General features: G+C 39.9%; 7 protein-coding genes across 8 annotated transcripts; 2 read left to right on the forward strand and 5 right to left on the reverse strand.

Annotated features, from left to right (window-relative positions):
* Positions 1 to 63: 63 nt before the first annotated feature.
* Positions 64 to 1237, reverse strand: LOC6575026. The gene has a single exon (XM_032732284.2). It carries the CDS (start codon positions 817 to 819, stop codon positions 352 to 354), a length of 468 nt encoding a protein of 155 aa, XP_032588175.1. The 5' UTR covers positions 820 to 1237; the 3' UTR covers positions 64 to 351.
* Positions 1238 to 1240: 3 nt separating this feature from the next.
* On the reverse strand, positions 1241 to 4643 carry LOC6575027. Of its 2 annotated transcripts, none has more exons than XM_015167794.3 (5): positions 4337 to 4643; positions 2693 to 2879; positions 2352 to 2467; positions 2073 to 2286; positions 1241 to 2006 (listed from the first exon to the last, which is right to left on the reverse strand). In XM_015167794.3, exons 2-5 carry the CDS (start codon positions 2817 to 2819, stop codon positions 1360 to 1362), a joined length of 1104 nt encoding a protein of 367 aa, XP_015023280.1. In that variant the 5' UTR covers positions 2820 to 2879; positions 4337 to 4643; the 3' UTR covers positions 1241 to 1359. The 2 variants fall into 2 exon arrangements, with proteins under 2 accessions (XP_015023280.1, XP_032588166.1); XM_032732275.2 differs by lacking the exon at positions 4337 to 4643 and adding an exon at positions 3884 to 4281.
* An 881-nt stretch (positions 4644 to 5524) lies between these two features.
* On the reverse strand, positions 5525 to 6028 carry LOC6575028 (protein chibby homolog 1). The gene is made up of 2 exons (XM_002001016.4): positions 5688 to 6028; positions 5525 to 5627 (listed from the first exon to the last, which is right to left on the reverse strand). Coding segments are annotated over exons 1-2 (327 nt in total). The 5' UTR covers positions 6013 to 6028; the 3' UTR covers positions 5525 to 5625.
* Positions 6029 to 6165: 137 nt separating this feature from the next.
* On the forward strand, positions 6166 to 7909 carry LOC6575029 (rho-associated protein kinase 1). The gene is made up of 5 exons (XM_002001017.4): positions 6166 to 6257; positions 6343 to 6712; positions 6780 to 7298; positions 7367 to 7557; positions 7616 to 7909. Exons 1-5 carry the CDS (start codon positions 6223 to 6225, stop codon positions 7803 to 7805), a joined length of 1305 nt encoding a protein of 434 aa, XP_002001053.1. The 5' UTR covers positions 6166 to 6222; the 3' UTR covers positions 7806 to 7909.
* Positions 7873 to 8845, reverse strand: LOC6575030 (vacuolar-sorting protein SNF8). Its single transcript, XM_002001018.4, has 3 exons — positions 8300 to 8845; positions 8094 to 8240; positions 7873 to 8040 (listed from the first exon to the last, which is right to left on the reverse strand). Exons 1-3 carry the CDS (start codon positions 8767 to 8769, stop codon positions 7896 to 7898), a joined length of 762 nt encoding a protein of 253 aa, XP_002001054.1. The 5' UTR covers positions 8770 to 8845; the 3' UTR covers positions 7873 to 7895.
* Positions 8846 to 9287: 442 nt separating this feature from the next.
* LOC6575031 (protein dispatched) lies at positions 9288 to 15635 on the forward strand. The gene is made up of 7 exons (XM_002001019.4): positions 9288 to 9840; positions 9912 to 10895; positions 10959 to 11050; positions 12017 to 12556; positions 12609 to 13247; positions 13305 to 14285; positions 14347 to 15635. The coding sequence occupies exons 1-7, from the start codon at positions 9685 to 9687 to the stop codon at positions 14546 to 14548; spliced, it is 3594 nt and encodes a 1197-aa protein (XP_002001055.1). The 5' UTR covers positions 9288 to 9684; the 3' UTR covers positions 14549 to 15635.
* LOC6575032 lies at positions 10952 to 11965 on the reverse strand. Its single transcript, XM_002001020.4, has one exon. The coding sequence runs from the start codon at positions 11808 to 11810 to the stop codon at positions 11082 to 11084; it is 729 nt and encodes a 242-aa protein (XP_002001056.2). The 5' UTR covers positions 11811 to 11965; the 3' UTR covers positions 10952 to 11081.
* Positions 15636 to 15688: the final 53 nt, after the last annotated feature.

The raw sequence follows: 15688 nt of genomic DNA on the forward strand, positions 1-15688 counted from the left end.
TCAAATACCCCATTGGAAATTGAAACCGCCACCTTCTAAGCTAAATAAATACACATATCAAGCTTGTGTTTTTATAATTTACTTCTTTAAGCAGGCTTACGTTTAACAAACGAAGAAACACTAAATGGTTACAGTAAAAAATATATATGTGTGTTTTTTGTTAGATGAATATTATAGAAGAAAAAAATATATATATGTATATACATATGAGTAGCATCAGGACTTTTCAGACATTCTTGCCATAACTCAACCGCAATGATTAAATAATTGATTGTAGATCGGATATGTTGTTCAAAGCGTTGCGGCAAGCCTGCCATTGATCCATAAATATAATATTAACTCAAAAATTTACTAACTAGCTTCCTGGTCGTTCTCGGACTCACTGGAGGGCTCTTCCACCAAATAGCCCTGTTTTGCACGATAGATGTTTTTCTTTCTTCGTGGCTTATTTGTGGTCTTTGGCTCTGCAGCTACGGCGTCTACATTGCTCGTCTTATATTCATCATCTTTAGTCATATTTCTTGTTTGATCTTCATGTATGGGAACAGATGCTAAGTATGCGGTACGCGGTTCCTCCTGCTGACCAAACTCGAATATGGCTTGTTGTTGAGGATACTGTACAATGTCGTAGATAAACTCACGATGCTGATCACTATTGCTAGCCATAGCCAAATGGTTTTGCAGATTAGAAAAATAGCTGTCAGCACCATAGCTATCCATATGCAAGGGCCAGTGTACGGATCCGTAGCTGTAGTTCCGAGTTTCTGGCACAAGCTCGTAAAATTCCAGGGTGGTAGTGCGATAACAATGCCTTGACATAATGAACTCCTACTACTGTCGACTTCTTGTATGTATATATATATATGTGTTTTGCTCTGCCCCGTGCTCTTTCTCCCGGCCGCAAGTCTTGCCAATGGCGTGGTCGATATGACTGCTTCCCAATTACAATAGCTCCTGGATAGCAACAGCCTCTATAGGTGCGTCCTGATTGACAACACTGAGCCACAAGCGTAAAAAGTAGGTACGCACCGCGTTATGCCGCAACAAATAAAACTGCAGATTAATTTCAAAGATCATTAGACCATAGATATGTCCTTAAATCAGCTCAAAAGTCGCTCAATGGGGTGGATTGCTGTGAGAGACGATTCGCTGGCACTGAAAGGCGAGAAATAATTTTGAATTTCATAGAAAATTGTGAATTTTGAACTAACCAACGTGTCAATAGAAACTAGACGTGCTATTCGTTTAAAAAATATCTTTCTTTAGAAACTAATTCGTAATTTATTGTAAATATTACATCTTAAATGTAAGCACAGTCTTTGGTCCCACATCTGCACAATCCACTGCCAGCCAACATTGTCAACTGCCGCCGAGCACATATCGTTCTGTATCCAGCTCCTCGTCGGAGTACTGCTGTTCCATGCGCTCGCATTCGCTATGCTTCGAGCAGCGCTTATACAACATATAGCCGCCCCAAACACTCAGCGGCAGCAGCGCCAAGCCCAGGGGCATGAGAAACAGAAGCAGGAATTCCCGAGGATCGCTGGTATCCTCAGTGACAAGCTCATCACTGTTGGTGTAGTCCACCCAGTACTCCATAGCATCGTCAGACGGCAATACGTCGAGATAGGCTTCCCGGATCTTGTGGCCGCGATAGCTAATGGCTACGCATGCATAGTAGCCAGCATCCCTGATCCTCACATTGTTAATGATCAGCTTACTGAGGTAAATCTGTGGACTGACGAGCTTCTCGGGGGATGTGGAGAGCAGCTCATAAGTGCGTCCATTGTAGCGCACAATATGAGCACTAAAATTTGACGAGCCCTGCGTGGGCTGCGGTGTATCCTGAGCAGAAGCATATGCGGCATATCCATGCCGTCGAAACCATTTTATAGTCAAATGCTCCTCGCTGTGCACACGACACTGAAAAACCACTCGGCTGTCCTGAATAGCTGTCTTATTGCTGGGATAGGCATCCAGGAACTCCGGTGCAGCAAGCGAGCTGTCTGAAAAGAGTATGAATAAGTTAGCTAAGAGCTCACTCGACTAGCTACACTACGTGATGTACTCACTCTTAACGTCCAGCTGATAAGTGCGCACAAGTTGCACGTCCACCGCCTGAGTTGCATCCCATACATGTGGATTGATGCTGCATTTGTACAGGCCCGAGTATCGCTCCGTGACATTGCGCAGCCAGAGCTCGGCGCGACAGAGTGTCGACTCGCAGGGCAGGGCGGTCCAATCCTCGCCAGACTCCAGCTGGTAACAATTATTGTCGCTGCATTGCTATGAATACAAAATATATTGCTATTAGCCTCATGGATGGCTTCCTCAAGGACTATCATGCTCACCTTAAAGTACCAGTGTATCTTAATGTCCGCCAGCCTGCGCTCATCCAGCAGCCCCGTTAGGTTGCACTGTAACCGGACGTCGTAGCCAGCACGTTGCTGTATCAGCTCTGTGTTCTCTGTCAAAATATGCAATCAGACAATCAGTTAAGAATGAAATCATAAATTGTTTCGTTTAATTATGCGAAAAAAAATCTTATCAAAATGTCTTGCAAAACAAAAACGAAAATGATAAACTGGTACAGCTTGAAAGAATTGCCATGTTATGCAAAGTGTGTATGGCCTCTACAATCACTTCAAGAACTCCGTTTGCAATATAATTATTTTGAAACTCGTACACCCACCTGTATAGTCTATAAAGTACGCAAACGTCGTGGACAGTCCACATAATCCAATTAGCAACCAGATGGCGTCAAAGCGTTGTTGCCGCAGGTGTTTCATTATATTTATTGTCATCAACATCATTTGCATTTGTTTTAACAACAAAGTTTCGACACGGCTTTGCACATTATATTAAAGCTCCTTAAACAACTAAAATTATATTAAGCATTTCAATTTTGTTGAATATAAAAAATTGTAAGTTAAATTTTAATAATGCTCTCTTTGTATTTTATCGAATTCTCACGAATCGGTGTATGTTTAAATAGATATTCTTTTGTATCATCACATATTTCAGAAACACTTAAACTTATTATGTTTGACTATTAGCAGCGAAATGATCGATTTTATTTTTTCAATTTAATTGTAAACATTTTCTCCTCGTTTCGATGCTGCTCAGGTTTATATCTAAATATATAAATATATATATGTACATATATATATTTATGTATTTATTTATTTAGACGTTGCATTTCTCAGTGTTGCTCGCACACATTTTTCACACATTTTATTGGCCGCTTTCGGCCGTTGAGTGTACAATTTTGGTTTTGTTTATTTACTTGGCCATTTAATTCGGGTGATCCACATACAAATAGTGCGAGTACACCCACGTGCACACACTTACGCATATATACTTATACATATATGTATGTATGTATGCACAGTCAAATCCTTGGCTCATATATAATAGCGACAGAGACCCCATTTATACAAAACAATAAATCATAAATGCGATAATGCCCATTTATCAAATCGCTACCCACTAAATGGGCGCGTCGATGAAAAACACTTGAACCAAAACAATTTTCACACTGGCCCTAATTGATACTGGGCGAATACGAAAAACTAACTTTTATTTTAAAAAATTTTATTAAATGAAAAGAAAAGAATTTTTATATGATATATAATGTATATAGAATATACAATACAATAGAAAAATAAATATAATTTTTATAAAGTTATGATGATTTGACACTATGATACAGCCAACCATCACCATCTACGCTTCACTAGACTCATACTATATGTTATACATTGTATATACACATACGTATGTATGTGTACACGTGTACACGTGTGTACACGCTTTAACACTAATTTGCAATGCGATGCACCAAATGCCAATAAAATAGACTTGTCTAAACGAACCGACTAACCCGACGGATTGTCTGTTTATATAGCAGCTACCCGACGCATGATCCATTTGTATGTTAGATTTATCACAGTTGCCCCCAATTTGATTGGCATTCACTCAATTGATTTATATGATATCATTTATTAGCTCGTTTCATGCAACAAAATATCTATTGCTTGATAGACAATTTGTTTATGGCAAGCAAAGCACTTTGGAAAGAAACAAAAACAATAGCAAAATGAAAACTACGCGCGGTTACAGGCGCCCAGAACTAATGGACACACGATCGTGACGGACTTTGACGATCGACTGTTTGGTAACTTAGTTCTTAATCACTTCAAGAAGCACGTCAAATTGAAACTTGCTGATATGGCCAGTATATGTATATATATAAATTTATATATATCTATATATTTATTTGATGAATGCGCCGAGGCAGCAGACAATTTGTGCTGATATAGGCGTCTTGTGTTACCTAATGCTCCATCACGGAATCAATTGCGGCCCGTAGCTAAAACATTGCCATATTCGCAAAAGGCGCGCATCTAAAACCAAAACCAAAGCGTGCAAACATTTTATTGTACATGTGTTTTTGTATTATTTTCGAATAGATTTTGTTGTTTGGCTGTTTTTTTTTTTCTTTCTCTCTCTCTCTTTTTAACAATTGTTATTGCTGTTGTATTTCACTAGGTAAATAGCACTCGTATGGTATTGTAGACACATCGATCTCTGGGATCGTATTGTGTGCGTCCGTACGATCGGCTGGCTATCAACAAACTACTGTAATACACGAATCGAACAAGTGTTACCCCCTTCGGAAGCGAACGGCTCGCCGTTGTCGCTGTCGCCGTCGCCTTTGTGGTCGTGGTCGTGGTCGTTACCATTTGCTGGGGAACAACTAAATAAATGTGTTTTATAAGCAGTTTCGCTTATCGCCTATCAATATAAATGCGTAAATATACAGTAGTCGATATAGTGTACCGATATCGCCACAGCTATGTACATATCATGTATGGGAAGGCAATGATTAGGCTCCGTTCGTAAGCTTTATCGCTTGCGCCGTTCCAAAATTTAGTTATAAGAGCGAGTCATATAGATATAGAGTGAGGGCGACAAAGACAGAGAATACGAACGAGTATAGATAGAGCATGTAAATTTTATGCGATCGTATAATGGCTCGCACCCTAGTCAGTTATTTATTTTAACCGCCATAGTTGATTCGACAATCAACCCCGCTAGCAGTCGGTCGGCTGTCGGCTCTCGTTTTCCGTGCTTCTTATCAAATGCCATAATGAAGAGCGGGAGCCAAGCGGCAGCCAAGCGGCAACCCGATGCCGTCGATGTCGTCTATAGATTGCTGCCAATGGCGTCAATAATGCCAGCAATTTGACCAGCCCGCCCGTCCATTCATCGAACGTTAGCCCAACAAATCCAAATTAATTCCCAATGGGCTAGTCAACAAAGCCAGCCCGGCGACCACGGCGCTGCAGTTGGTGCTCTCCATAATACTTTACCAATTGATAAGTTTCAACGAGCATGTGAAATGATTAGAGCATTATACAGATAGACCCTTAGCTACTTGATTCAATAATACAAACAAATATGCATTGTGATAAGACAAAACGATCCCAATTGGGTATTTAAATAATCCAACGGAAACCCAAAATCAGGCAGTATGAGTTTACTGAACCTCTACAGTTTCGACTTTTTATTTCACTTTTCATTACAATTAATGCTTACAAATTGACAGCTTGACAGCTTTCGCTCTATAAAATAAATAGTAAATTGTTATATTGGTCTCTGTACCAGTTGTTCCTTGGGCTTACACTTCTCCTTGGGCTTCAAGTCATTGAGCTCTGTGGCATGCTCAGCTAACAAATCTAGCATAACTTCTATCTTCAAGTTACACATGTTATTCTCCTCCTCTAGAGCTCGGAATTTCTTGTTTAAGCGTAGCATGTCATCCACGTCTGCTTTATGCGCCGAATGCATCCAAATGCCATCGGCGAAACGCAGCTTCTTGTTGCCCAAACTCAATGAGATGTTACGAAAATCCTCAATGTCCTCGTTCACGACCGGAAAGCCAATATTACAGCGACTCACACGCGCTGGTATAGGCTTCGATTCGAATTTCTTGTTAAAGAGTGGCATCACAATGACTGACTACTCAAATTGGACAGAAACTCTTGACCAATTTTAATGTTTGCGCCTTGCCACTTTTCGTTGCCACGGCAACTCCGACAGGGTTTTGGCTCATTTCGAACTGTCATATAGTGACAGTAGAGACAGCTGCTTGGAGCATTTAATTAATATAAAATTCGTAGTTGGAACTTGGAAGGAAGACGTTGTAGTTAGCTTAGAATGTCTCAGGAGGCTTCACACTTTGAGTTTCCAAGGTGGGAGTAAATATCATAAATAAAGAGAACATCGAATTCAGTCGGCACAGATAAATCTTCATTTTTCACAACTTTTTTCAAGCAGCGGTGCCGGCGAGGTAGCCTTGGGAGTAGAGCGGCTTATTAAGGAAACAAATGAGGATTTGAAAAATTTTCGCGTGGAGCAATCAGATCTGCGATCGCTCATTAGCGCCGTATTACTTGAGAATCGTCAATTGACTGGCGAACTGGGCAAGTATAAGCGAGTTGTGTGGTCCAGCAGCTCGGAGAAACTACAGGAGCGTTTAGATATCACGAACAATGCCTTGACCAAAGCCATGGATCAGATTGAGGCGCTCAAAAAGGAGAAACATTGTTTAAACACATTGCAGGAATGCTCAGAGCGCACTATCAAGAACATGGAGGCGGAACTGGACAGTTGTCGTGCTCAGCTCTCTAACGAAGATAATGAACAGGTGAATTCTGAATCTGGTAAAAACGAGTTTTGGCCTTCCTGTTTCTAATGTCAATTATTAAGTTTAGATGGTGCAATCGTATAATAAAGCTATCAAGGTGCTGGAGGGCAGGCTAGCTGCGCAACAGGAGGAACTTCGTACCCAGGCCAAACTTATTAAAGTTCTGCACGAGCACAAGCAGCGCTGCGGTGAGCAGATCGACCACTTGCAGTCCCAGTTAAAGGACCGTCATCGTGGTGAAGTCACACGGGAGGACAATCAAGCTAAAGTCACAAGTCTACAAAAGCAGATCAGAGAATTTGAGAAATCCTTGCAACACACCCGTGCTTTACTAGATGAAAGTAAGAAGCGCGAGATCGAGGCAATGCGCAAAGTTCAAGATGCGATCGCCATTAGTGAGGCAGCCGTCCGTGAAAAGGATGAAGCGGAGAAACGTGCCGCATCATACAAGGAAGAGGCCAGCAATCTGGCATTCAATATTGGCACCATCATGGATGAAGCTGCTAAACGTGTAGACAACGAAGTTGCTCAGCTCAAGACAAAGATAGCAGAGAAGGACAAAACAATTGCCTTGATACGCGGAAGGGTCAGCCGAATATATTTTTACAAAACTTATCCTGAAACTCATACAGACACATCTCATACTCATTATAGATGAAGACTCAGATGGTGGAGCACAAGACGGCAATAGAACTGTTGGAGTCTCGAAACAAGCGTTTAAGTCTGAAATATAATGAAGCCCTACAACAGAACGAGAAGTTGGAGATGCAAGTGGAGTCTTGTAACAAGCGTCTAATTGAACTTGAGCAGTGTGCTTTTAACGATGAAACACATCATTTAGCGTCGTGAGTAATATTACAAGCTGAGAAATTACAAAAATGTTTAATTTTCGTTCGTTTGCAGCAAAAAAGGTTACGAATCTCAAATACATGATTATATGCTTTCATACAAGGCACTCAAATCACATTATAAAAAAGCTTTGAATGATCTAACAAAGAAGTTTGAGAGCGCTATATATAATTTACAAAAGCAAAAATGTGAATTACAGGCCGACAACGACTTGCTGAGTGGCGCTGTCGGAGACGGGAGATAAAAGTTTTTTAGTATGAATTTGCTTATATATTTTGTAATTTCTAGCGATATATATACATGTTAAATAGTTTTAAATAAAGCTGTGTACAAGCTATGCAACCACCATCTGCGCGTGACGTCCTGGAAACAAACTAGGAAACCAATAGCTCGGCAAATCCTCGGATTGTTTATCAATCCAGCAAAGGCCCTCACCCAATACTTTCTCTAGCGCTTGTTTTGCACGGTACTCGGTCCAACTAAAAAAAAAAATATTTAGCTTTGTAAATTCGTTGCTTAAAAAGAACCTCACCCCAAGTCCGTAATAAGTTGGTTTTGAGTAATGCAACCAGTTTCCGTATTAGATGCAGCACTAAGTATGTTGGTCTCCTCCATGCTTAGCTCACCCGGAATGGATTGAACAATATATTTCCCTTTTCCTAGCTTGTGTACAACGAAACTGTTAATTAAAAAAAAAAAATGTTAATAAATAAATTCAACTGCTGGCATATCATATACCCATTGCCAAAAATAGTCAGCTTTTTTGCAGCCATCAGTATATCTTCCTTTGTTATTTCCTGATGGAGCACACTTTGTCCACGTGCAGCTATGAGACGTCGACGTAGTTCGTCCAATTCCATCAGACCCCCTATTTTGTGATTGGCTGCAAGGCATACTTCTACAACCTGCACACTTAGCTCGTAATAAAAATCTCCCATGCCAAGCACACTCCAAAATCCTTTTCCAGTAGCCAAGGGATCCACACCAATAGCCGCACACATTTCCTGAAATTGTTTACGGAACTGCGAGTTCTTGCGGATATCATCTTTGTGTTTCATGGCAAACTCCTCCAGTTTTATACGAAAGACTTCCATTTGTTTGGTCATTTGCTCCAATTGAGATTCTTGCAAATCGGCTCCTTTGTCCTTATATTTTTCAGCAGCCAACTTCTGTTGTTGTATAGCTCCCAGACCCACTCGTCGACGCATTTTGACAAACTTATTTGTTGTTTATTATTCTGCTTAAGAATATGCAATCAGCTGTGGCAAAGAACTAACGCGTTTATCGAGCTGGTGCTATCGGTTTTTTTTTTTGTTGTTGAATAAGTTCAATTAGTTCATTCAATGGCTGAGCAAAAGATTTTGAAATGTCTAATTGGAAACGTATATAGAACTCCAATATACTGTTTTACATTCTAACAAATAAAATCAAACAAATATCCAATTCGAATAGGGGAAATTTCGTATGTAACTCTTTCGTTCGTGATTATTTAATATGGTCATTAATGGTCATTAATTTTATCTTCGTGGCTCAGCTACAGACTGTCTTTGCAAATTACTTACTACTGTTCGTAAGAGCACAAAATATAGAAACAGAAACAGCAAGATTGTAGACTAGAAATGCTTTGCATTTTGAACGTATGTTAAAATGATCATTTTATAGACACTGCAATACATCGATAACTCGATAAATACAATCAAACAAGAGTCGATACTGTTTCTAAAAGGACAATATATGTTTATTACATCTCTAGTGCATTTTCTTGTGTTTGCGCATTTTTTGCATTCGCATTCTTTTATTAATTTCAGTTTAATTTGTCAGCCCGAGATTTATTTCGCGAGCATTTAATAAAATGTTAAGAGCCCAATTACAGTTACATATAACCAAACCTTGCCTAGAGCCACAGATATATTGAAATTTTTCAAGGCAGGTCAGACAGTATCTATAACATAAACAACAACAATAGGACTACCCTTAAGACATCCGTCATAGCGACACAAGGTTAATTAAGACCCCACATGTTGCAAATGTGGCCGACACTAAAGTAAACAAAATGCATATACTCTAAGTGCTTGATTCTTGTATATATTGTCGTGTTTACTCGACATTATCTTGCCTTCGGAATGCTGTGCTTCGACTCAGAAAAGATGAACTGGTATTATCATGTACTGGCACGTCGACCATATCTTGTGGTCGTCTCGATTGCTGTTTATTGCGTGGCCTGCATCATAGTGGCATTCATACTAAATGATTTGCCAGATTTTAGTGACCCAACATTGGTTCGTATCAATCATACACCAGTAAAAAATTTCTACGCATGCTCATACTTTTACCAAAAAATGTATTGCAGGGCTTTGAGACGCGAGGCACCGAAATTGGAAAACGACTGACTGCTTGGCATAATCTAAATCAGGAGACTGACGGCAATGGTATATTATTCTCGAATCCTTCACATCTACTGCAAAAAATTCAATATGAAAAGACAAGAGGAGTGCCCAGGCACCAACATCCAAATCATAGGCGCCATAAAGATCAACGTCGAAAGCATAAAAACAATAAGCGTCGCAAAGAGCAGCAGAAAAAGAACGAAAATAGCGATGTGGCGTACAATATGATGATCATCAACAAGCGCCTAAAAGCAACAAAATCTCCGCTAAGCGATAAGTGGATGGGCGACAGTGGAGTGTTCCGGGAATTTGAGGTGACTAATGATAGTATCCCCTCTTTGCTAGAGCCAACCAGACAGAGTGAGCCGATCGAATATGGTCATAATACTACTTTCGTCGATGAGGATGAACACCGTGAGCGCGTTCAAACTAAGAAAAGTACTTGGCGCATGCTAAAACAGGCCTCATTACCCTACGACGGTTGGTCTAATTCAAGAGGTCGCCAGCACATTGAGGGCTTCTTTTGTGATTCCTCGCCACATAAGGCATACTCACATTTTGTGGTGAAGCGCATTGGTCCGAATGCTACAGATTCATTATTTGATCTTAATGGCATGCTGGCTATGTGCCAACTACAAGAGCAAATCGGTGCTGCGCCTAGTTACCAGGCATTCTGTGAGCCTGAAACCAATTGTTGCCGACCTTGGTCACTTCCCAACTATGTCACACTGCTGGCTAATAAGAGTTCATGCTTTGATCTGAATGCAGACGATGTTTCATTACTGCACTCACTGCTGCTCAGTTGCTATGAATATTATCATTTACTAAAGCTAGACAACAACTGTAACGAAGTAAATCGCTGTTATGCTCCGGAGGAATGCACGCGCAATAATTTGGTATTTAATGTACTAAACTTTCTGAGCGACTATAGCTTTATCAAGCCAAATGTGAGTGGCATAAAACGCTATATGTAAATATTTCTTTGATTAACAAACAATTCATATTTGCAGGACACAACTGTTTATTTGAGATACGCAATGATTTTTGTGCCTGTTACTCGTTCCAATCGTATTCTTCCACTCTTTCACGAATGGCAACACGTGTAAGTTGAAAATAAACTCATCAATATTCCTTTAATATTTACGCAATGTGTAGCGATCAATAGGTCCAGTTGGCATCTTACCGTCCTTAGCAGCTACCAATGCGGGAAGGCATATGTCCTCATAATATGTACTTAGTCCGTATTTGCGAAAGAGCTTGCGCATATTTTGAGCAAAAATCTCGATGGTCATATCCTTTGGTGGCGGTCCCTGATACAATTTGCCGTCCTTGTTAAGTTCTTCAAGACGATTGTAATAATTGCCATAGGTAGTCAGTATATCCTTGGAATCGCATTTCGGATCGTTAATATCTGCTTTTACAGTTCTTTGGCTAAGCAGCGACGCATATTCGTTCGGTGAGTAATCCGAGCCGTAAATAGTTCTCCGCAAATCTATTAGAAAATCTTCAATCTGGTCATAGCGTACCGGTGGGCACTCAAAAAATAGTTTATAGACATGCTCGTTACACCATTTCGTTCGCTTCAAAAATTGACGATACTCCTCGCGCCAGTCCATGGCATACGGCCATGTTCGAGTCTTTATCTGTACGTTATTTACCTTAAGATTGTTCGCACAATGGCCAGCGATCAATGCCGGATCGGTTTGATATCGAAATATCTTGTTTGGCTTATAGATGCGACCATCATGCATGTGATTTATATAATCCACTTCCGTGACTGTCTTTTTCCTAAAACATTTTGGCAGCAGAGTATTCACGTTTATTTCAAGCAAACGCTGGTTTGATTCGGTATTTGCTGCCATTTTATCAAATCGGTTCGTATTTAGGCGCAAAGATAATTTAATTTTCTAATTTTTATTTTTACATTGAGTTTTTCTGGAGAGATAAATTGTATGAATATTTGTTTTTTAGCTTACAAGTCTATTTATTATAAAGTTTAACTATTATATCCAGCATTATATGACGTAAAATTGAATGCTAATAATATCCTATACGACTTTTTCTACAGACCTCTGAGAAATGAATTGGTGGAAGTTGTTGCTATGGATTTGGGTTTAGAAAATGAGCTATTTAACGAGCTGTTACTAACGGACGTGTGGCTGGTATCACTGGGTGGACTCTTTGTTATGGCCTGCGTTTGGTTATATACAGGCTCAGCGTTTATAACTTTGATGTCATGTTGTGCCATTTGCTTCTCGTTGGGATTAGCATACTTTGCCTACACAGTGGTTTTTGAGTTTAACTTCTTTCCATACATGAATCTGCTAGCCATTGTGGTTATCATTGGCATTGGTGCTGATGATGTGTTCTTGTTCCTTAAAATTTGGCAATGTGTGTTGGCCGAGCGTTTCAGCAAAAGCAGCACACTGAACACACAATCATCATTACCCACGCCTTTGGAGCACAATGAGCATACGGAAACATTGGAGAATCTCATGGCGCTAACCATGCGACATGCGGCGGCATCTATGTTTGTTACCTCGGTTACCACTGCCGGCGCATTTTATGCATCCTATAGTAGCTCCATAACGGCAATTAAATGTTTTGGGTAAGTGATGTCTTTATAGTGAAATCTATTTATAAACAAGTTTATTTTTTAGAATATTTGCGGGCACTGTTGTAGTTACGAACTATTTGCTAATGATCACATGGCTGCCCGCCTCGGTTTCAATTATGGAACGCCTCTTTGCTAGCCGTATGTCCTGCCAGCAGCATTTATCACAGAAATTGCTCAACGCCTGTAAGAAGTCAATTAATCGATTTTGCGAATTGTTCGAAGAGCGCATTACTCAAAGCATTATGAACTATGCATACTTATGGCTTTTTGTTTTTACCGTACTGGGGACTTTAAGTGCCATCATTGTGTTCTGGTATCCGGGCCTGCAGCTGCCCCAAAAGCCCGATTTCCAATTATTTGTTTCGAGTCATCCATTTGAAGTTTATACAAGGCTGAAGCATCTGTTTTGGTTTGAGAAGCCTCTACAAGGAGTGGAAAACTTCAATATGAGTATGCGTTTCGTTTGGGGCGTACAAGCTCTAGACGATGGCGACTATACGAACCCAAATTCATACGGCAACTTGCACTATGACAATAATTTTAATATATCAAGCAAACCGGCACAGATTTGGCTGAGAAACTTTTGCCAAAACATACGCCAGCAGCCATTTTATCAGGCCACCTTTGGATTTTTGCTGCCAAATTGCTTCATTGAGAACTTCATAAGATACATGGAACGTAGGTAAGTAAATGCTTATTTTTACTATTTAAGTGCTCTATTAAGCCATATAACTTCTAGATGCATTGATGAAATGGAAATGGATAGACGGAGATTGGATCGCACACCCTGCTGCGAGGCACAGTTTCCCTATGAGCCACACATATTTGAGCAGTGTTTGCCCCAATGCATTTCCAATTTGTATGAAACCAGTTTTTATCAGCACGGAAAAGCGGGTCCCAAATTCGCAGCTGCACCCAGTCGATCAGATGAGTATAGTGAGAGCAACAGTAATGAGAGTTTAAGCACAGAAACTACATCTCCCCAACTGCTCGTAAAGGCAATAATCATTGAGTTCGATTCCACTACGGCTTACAGCACCCTCTACGCTAACATCAAGTTGTTTTATGAGACGGTTGAAAATTGGTTTCAACAGCAGCTCAGAACGGCTCCAGCGGAATTACGCGGCGGCTGGTTTATCAGTGATCTCAAATTTTTCAATGTTCAGGACACTCTTTCGCATGACACGATCACGGCTATTATACTGGCCATGGGCGCTTCTCTTGTGGTCCTGCTATGTTTCACACTCAATATAATCATTTCGATTTATGCTGTCATAACTGTCTCGCTGACCATATTCAATACTGTGGCAATGCTTATTTTACTTGGCTGGCAGCTTAACGTACTGGAAAGCATTGCAGTGTCAACTGCAATTGGCTTGGCTGTGGATTTCAGTCTTCACTACGGAATACACTATCGCCTGTCGCCCTCTAAGGAGCGCAATGCAGCCACACAATTTGTTTTGTCGCGCATCATCGGCCCAACGGTTATGGCTGCAGCTACTACTGCCTTCGCCGGTGGCATTATGATGACATCCAACATATTGCCCTACATACAGATAGGCGTCTTTTTGGTAGTAGTTATGGTCACCAGTTGGTTTTATGCCACCTTTTTTTTGATGAGCCTGCTCAAGGTAGCCGGACCGCAGTATGGCTTCATGCAGCTGGGCTGGCCGTTATTACGCAAGCGTCGAACTGCAAAGGCGAACAAGTTTTATGAACGGTAAGTGTAAGTGATCCAATTTGTTTGCTATTTCTAATTTGGACGTTGTAATATATTATAGTAAACCAAGTCGAATAATTGCCACTGAACAACTGCTAACACCCACCAGCTCAGCCATTGTTGAAATGGCCAATTCGGAAACACATGAACTGGAATCGCTTAATTCCAGCAATCAGATCAAAACCATTTCAGGCACTGAAAGTGGTCATGCGCCGCTCTCGCTGACTGAGAACTTTGAACACTCATTTCAAACGCCGCACTAATGCGGACTAACTTTAAATTTGAAGAGAGCTTCTTGATGCCTTTGCCAAGTGGGTGCAAATATATGAATTTTTAAAAAGTATATACAATGGCAAAGCTAGAGCAGAAAATGTATACAATTATTATGTATATGTATTAATACATGTGTACACATGGCGTTCATGTTAGTGTTCTGTATCGATATACCATAGCTATACATATATATTTATATATGTGCAACTACTTTGTTAGTATTAAGCATTATTCAGAAAGTGAATCAGTTTGCGCAAATGTTTGCCACATTTTTTACTTTGCTAATTGACGAAGAAGATAATGAACAAGTCAAAATGATTTGTACTTATGCTTGAACAAACATTTTCGCAAACTAGTTGGCAATTTGAATTAATATTTAGTGTGCTATTCCAAAAAGACTTCAAACAGTTGCAATGCGCTTTTTTACTTAGTTGTTGTAACGTTTGGCGCTCACCTGAGCTAAGTGAGCTCAAAAATTTGTAAACTGAAGCAATTAGCGGAGAGTACTGGGTACGTCCATAACTGTACGACTGCATAATGTCGGTATTATTAGTTTTTAGTGAAACATTTAATGAAAAAGAAAAAGAAGCAGAGCGCGTCCGCGTAATCGTTTATGTACTTACGTATTTAACTGTAATCAAAACTATTTATACTCTGAATTTTTATTAGCTGTTAAAGCGGGCCAACTATGTTGGTGCCGGCATTATAGTGTATATGAATGTATATGTAATTACCATATATGGTAGAGCTATGTACATGTACATGTGTAAACAAGCATCTATATATAATGTACTTTGATGTACCATATGTGTTGTCTATCCTATTTAGTCGTAATTGTTCAAAACACACACACAAACACACAACACGCACAACACACTCACGTTTGTAATAACCATGTAACTGTGATACAGAAGGTGACAAATTGATAAATTCAAATTCTATGTTTATACAGGCCATGAGAGTTAGTAAAACAAAATCATGACGATTGTATTTAACTACAACTGAAAACTTTGTACTTCCTTCATTGAACTTATAAAATGTGTTGAAGTGATTTAATAAATGTTACCTGTAAAACAATTCATTGAAGAAAATATTTTTTGAAGCTACCCCATTTTATTTCCAGAGAAAAA

Source organism: Drosophila mojavensis, unplaced genomic scaffold, assembly GCF_018153725.1.
Source record: "Drosophila mojavensis isolate 15081-1352.22 unplaced genomic scaffold, ASM1815372v1 contig_231, whole genome shotgun sequence".
Taxonomy (NCBI): domain Eukaryota; kingdom Metazoa; phylum Arthropoda; class Insecta; order Diptera; family Drosophilidae; genus Drosophila; species Drosophila mojavensis.

Excerpts from the sequence above, each read along its gene's own strand:
- LOC6575026 (XM_032732284.2), bottom strand. The coding sequence starts at position 819 with ATGTCAAGGCATTGTTATCGCACTACCACCCTGGAATTTTACGAGCTT.
- LOC6575027 (XM_015167794.3), bottom strand. The coding sequence starts at position 2,819 with ATGCAAATGATGTTGATGACAATAAATATAATGAAACACCTGCGGCAA. Across the intron at positions 2,468-2,692 it reads GTACTTTATAGACTATACAG|AGAACACAGAGCTGATACAG; the intron begins GTGGGTGTACGA and ends ATATTTTGACAG. Across the intron at positions 2,007-2,072 it reads TTATCAGCTGGACGTTAAGA|ACAGCTCGCTTGCTGCACCG; the intron begins GTGAGTACATCA and ends TACTCTTTTCAG.
- LOC6575028 (XM_002001016.4), bottom strand. The coding sequence starts at position 6,012 with ATGCCACTCTTTAACAAGAAATTCGAATCGAAGCCTATACCAGCGCGT.
- LOC6575029 (XM_002001017.4), top strand. The coding sequence starts at position 6,223 with ATGTCTCAGGAGGCTTCACACTTTGAGTTTCCAAG. Across the intron at positions 6,258-6,342 it reads TCACACTTTGAGTTTCCAAG|CGGTGCCGGCGAGGTAGCCT; the intron begins GTGGGAGTAAAT and ends TTTTTCAAGCAG. Across the intron at positions 6,713-6,779 it reads CTAACGAAGATAATGAACAG|ATGGTGCAATCGTATAATAA; the intron begins GTGAATTCTGAA and ends TATTAAGTTTAG.
- LOC6575030 (XM_002001018.4), bottom strand. The coding sequence starts at position 8,769 with ATGCGTCGACGAGTGGGTCTGGGAGCTATACAACAACAGAAGTTGGCT. Across the intron at positions 8,241-8,299 it reads CTGACTATTTTTGGCAATGG|TTTCGTTGTACACAAGCTAG; the intron begins GTATATGATATG and ends TTTAATTAACAG. Across the intron at positions 8,041-8,093 it reads CAACTTATTACGGACTTGGG|TTGGACCGAGTACCGTGCAA; the intron begins GTGAGGTTCTTT and ends TTTTTTTTTTAG.
- LOC6575031 (XM_002001019.4), top strand. The coding sequence starts at position 9,685 with ATGCTGTGCTTCGACTCAGAAAAGATGAACTGGTATTATCATGTACTG. Across the intron at positions 10,896-10,958 it reads ATAGCTTTATCAAGCCAAAT|GACACAACTGTTTATTTGAG; the intron begins GTGAGTGGCATA and ends TCATATTTGCAG. Across the intron at positions 14,286-14,346 it reads GCGAACAAGTTTTATGAACG|TAAACCAAGTCGAATAATTG; the intron begins GTAAGTGTAAGT and ends AATATATTATAG.
- LOC6575032 (XM_002001020.4), bottom strand. The coding sequence starts at position 11,810 with ATGGCAGCAAATACCGAATCAAACCAGCGTTTGCTTGAAATAAACGTG.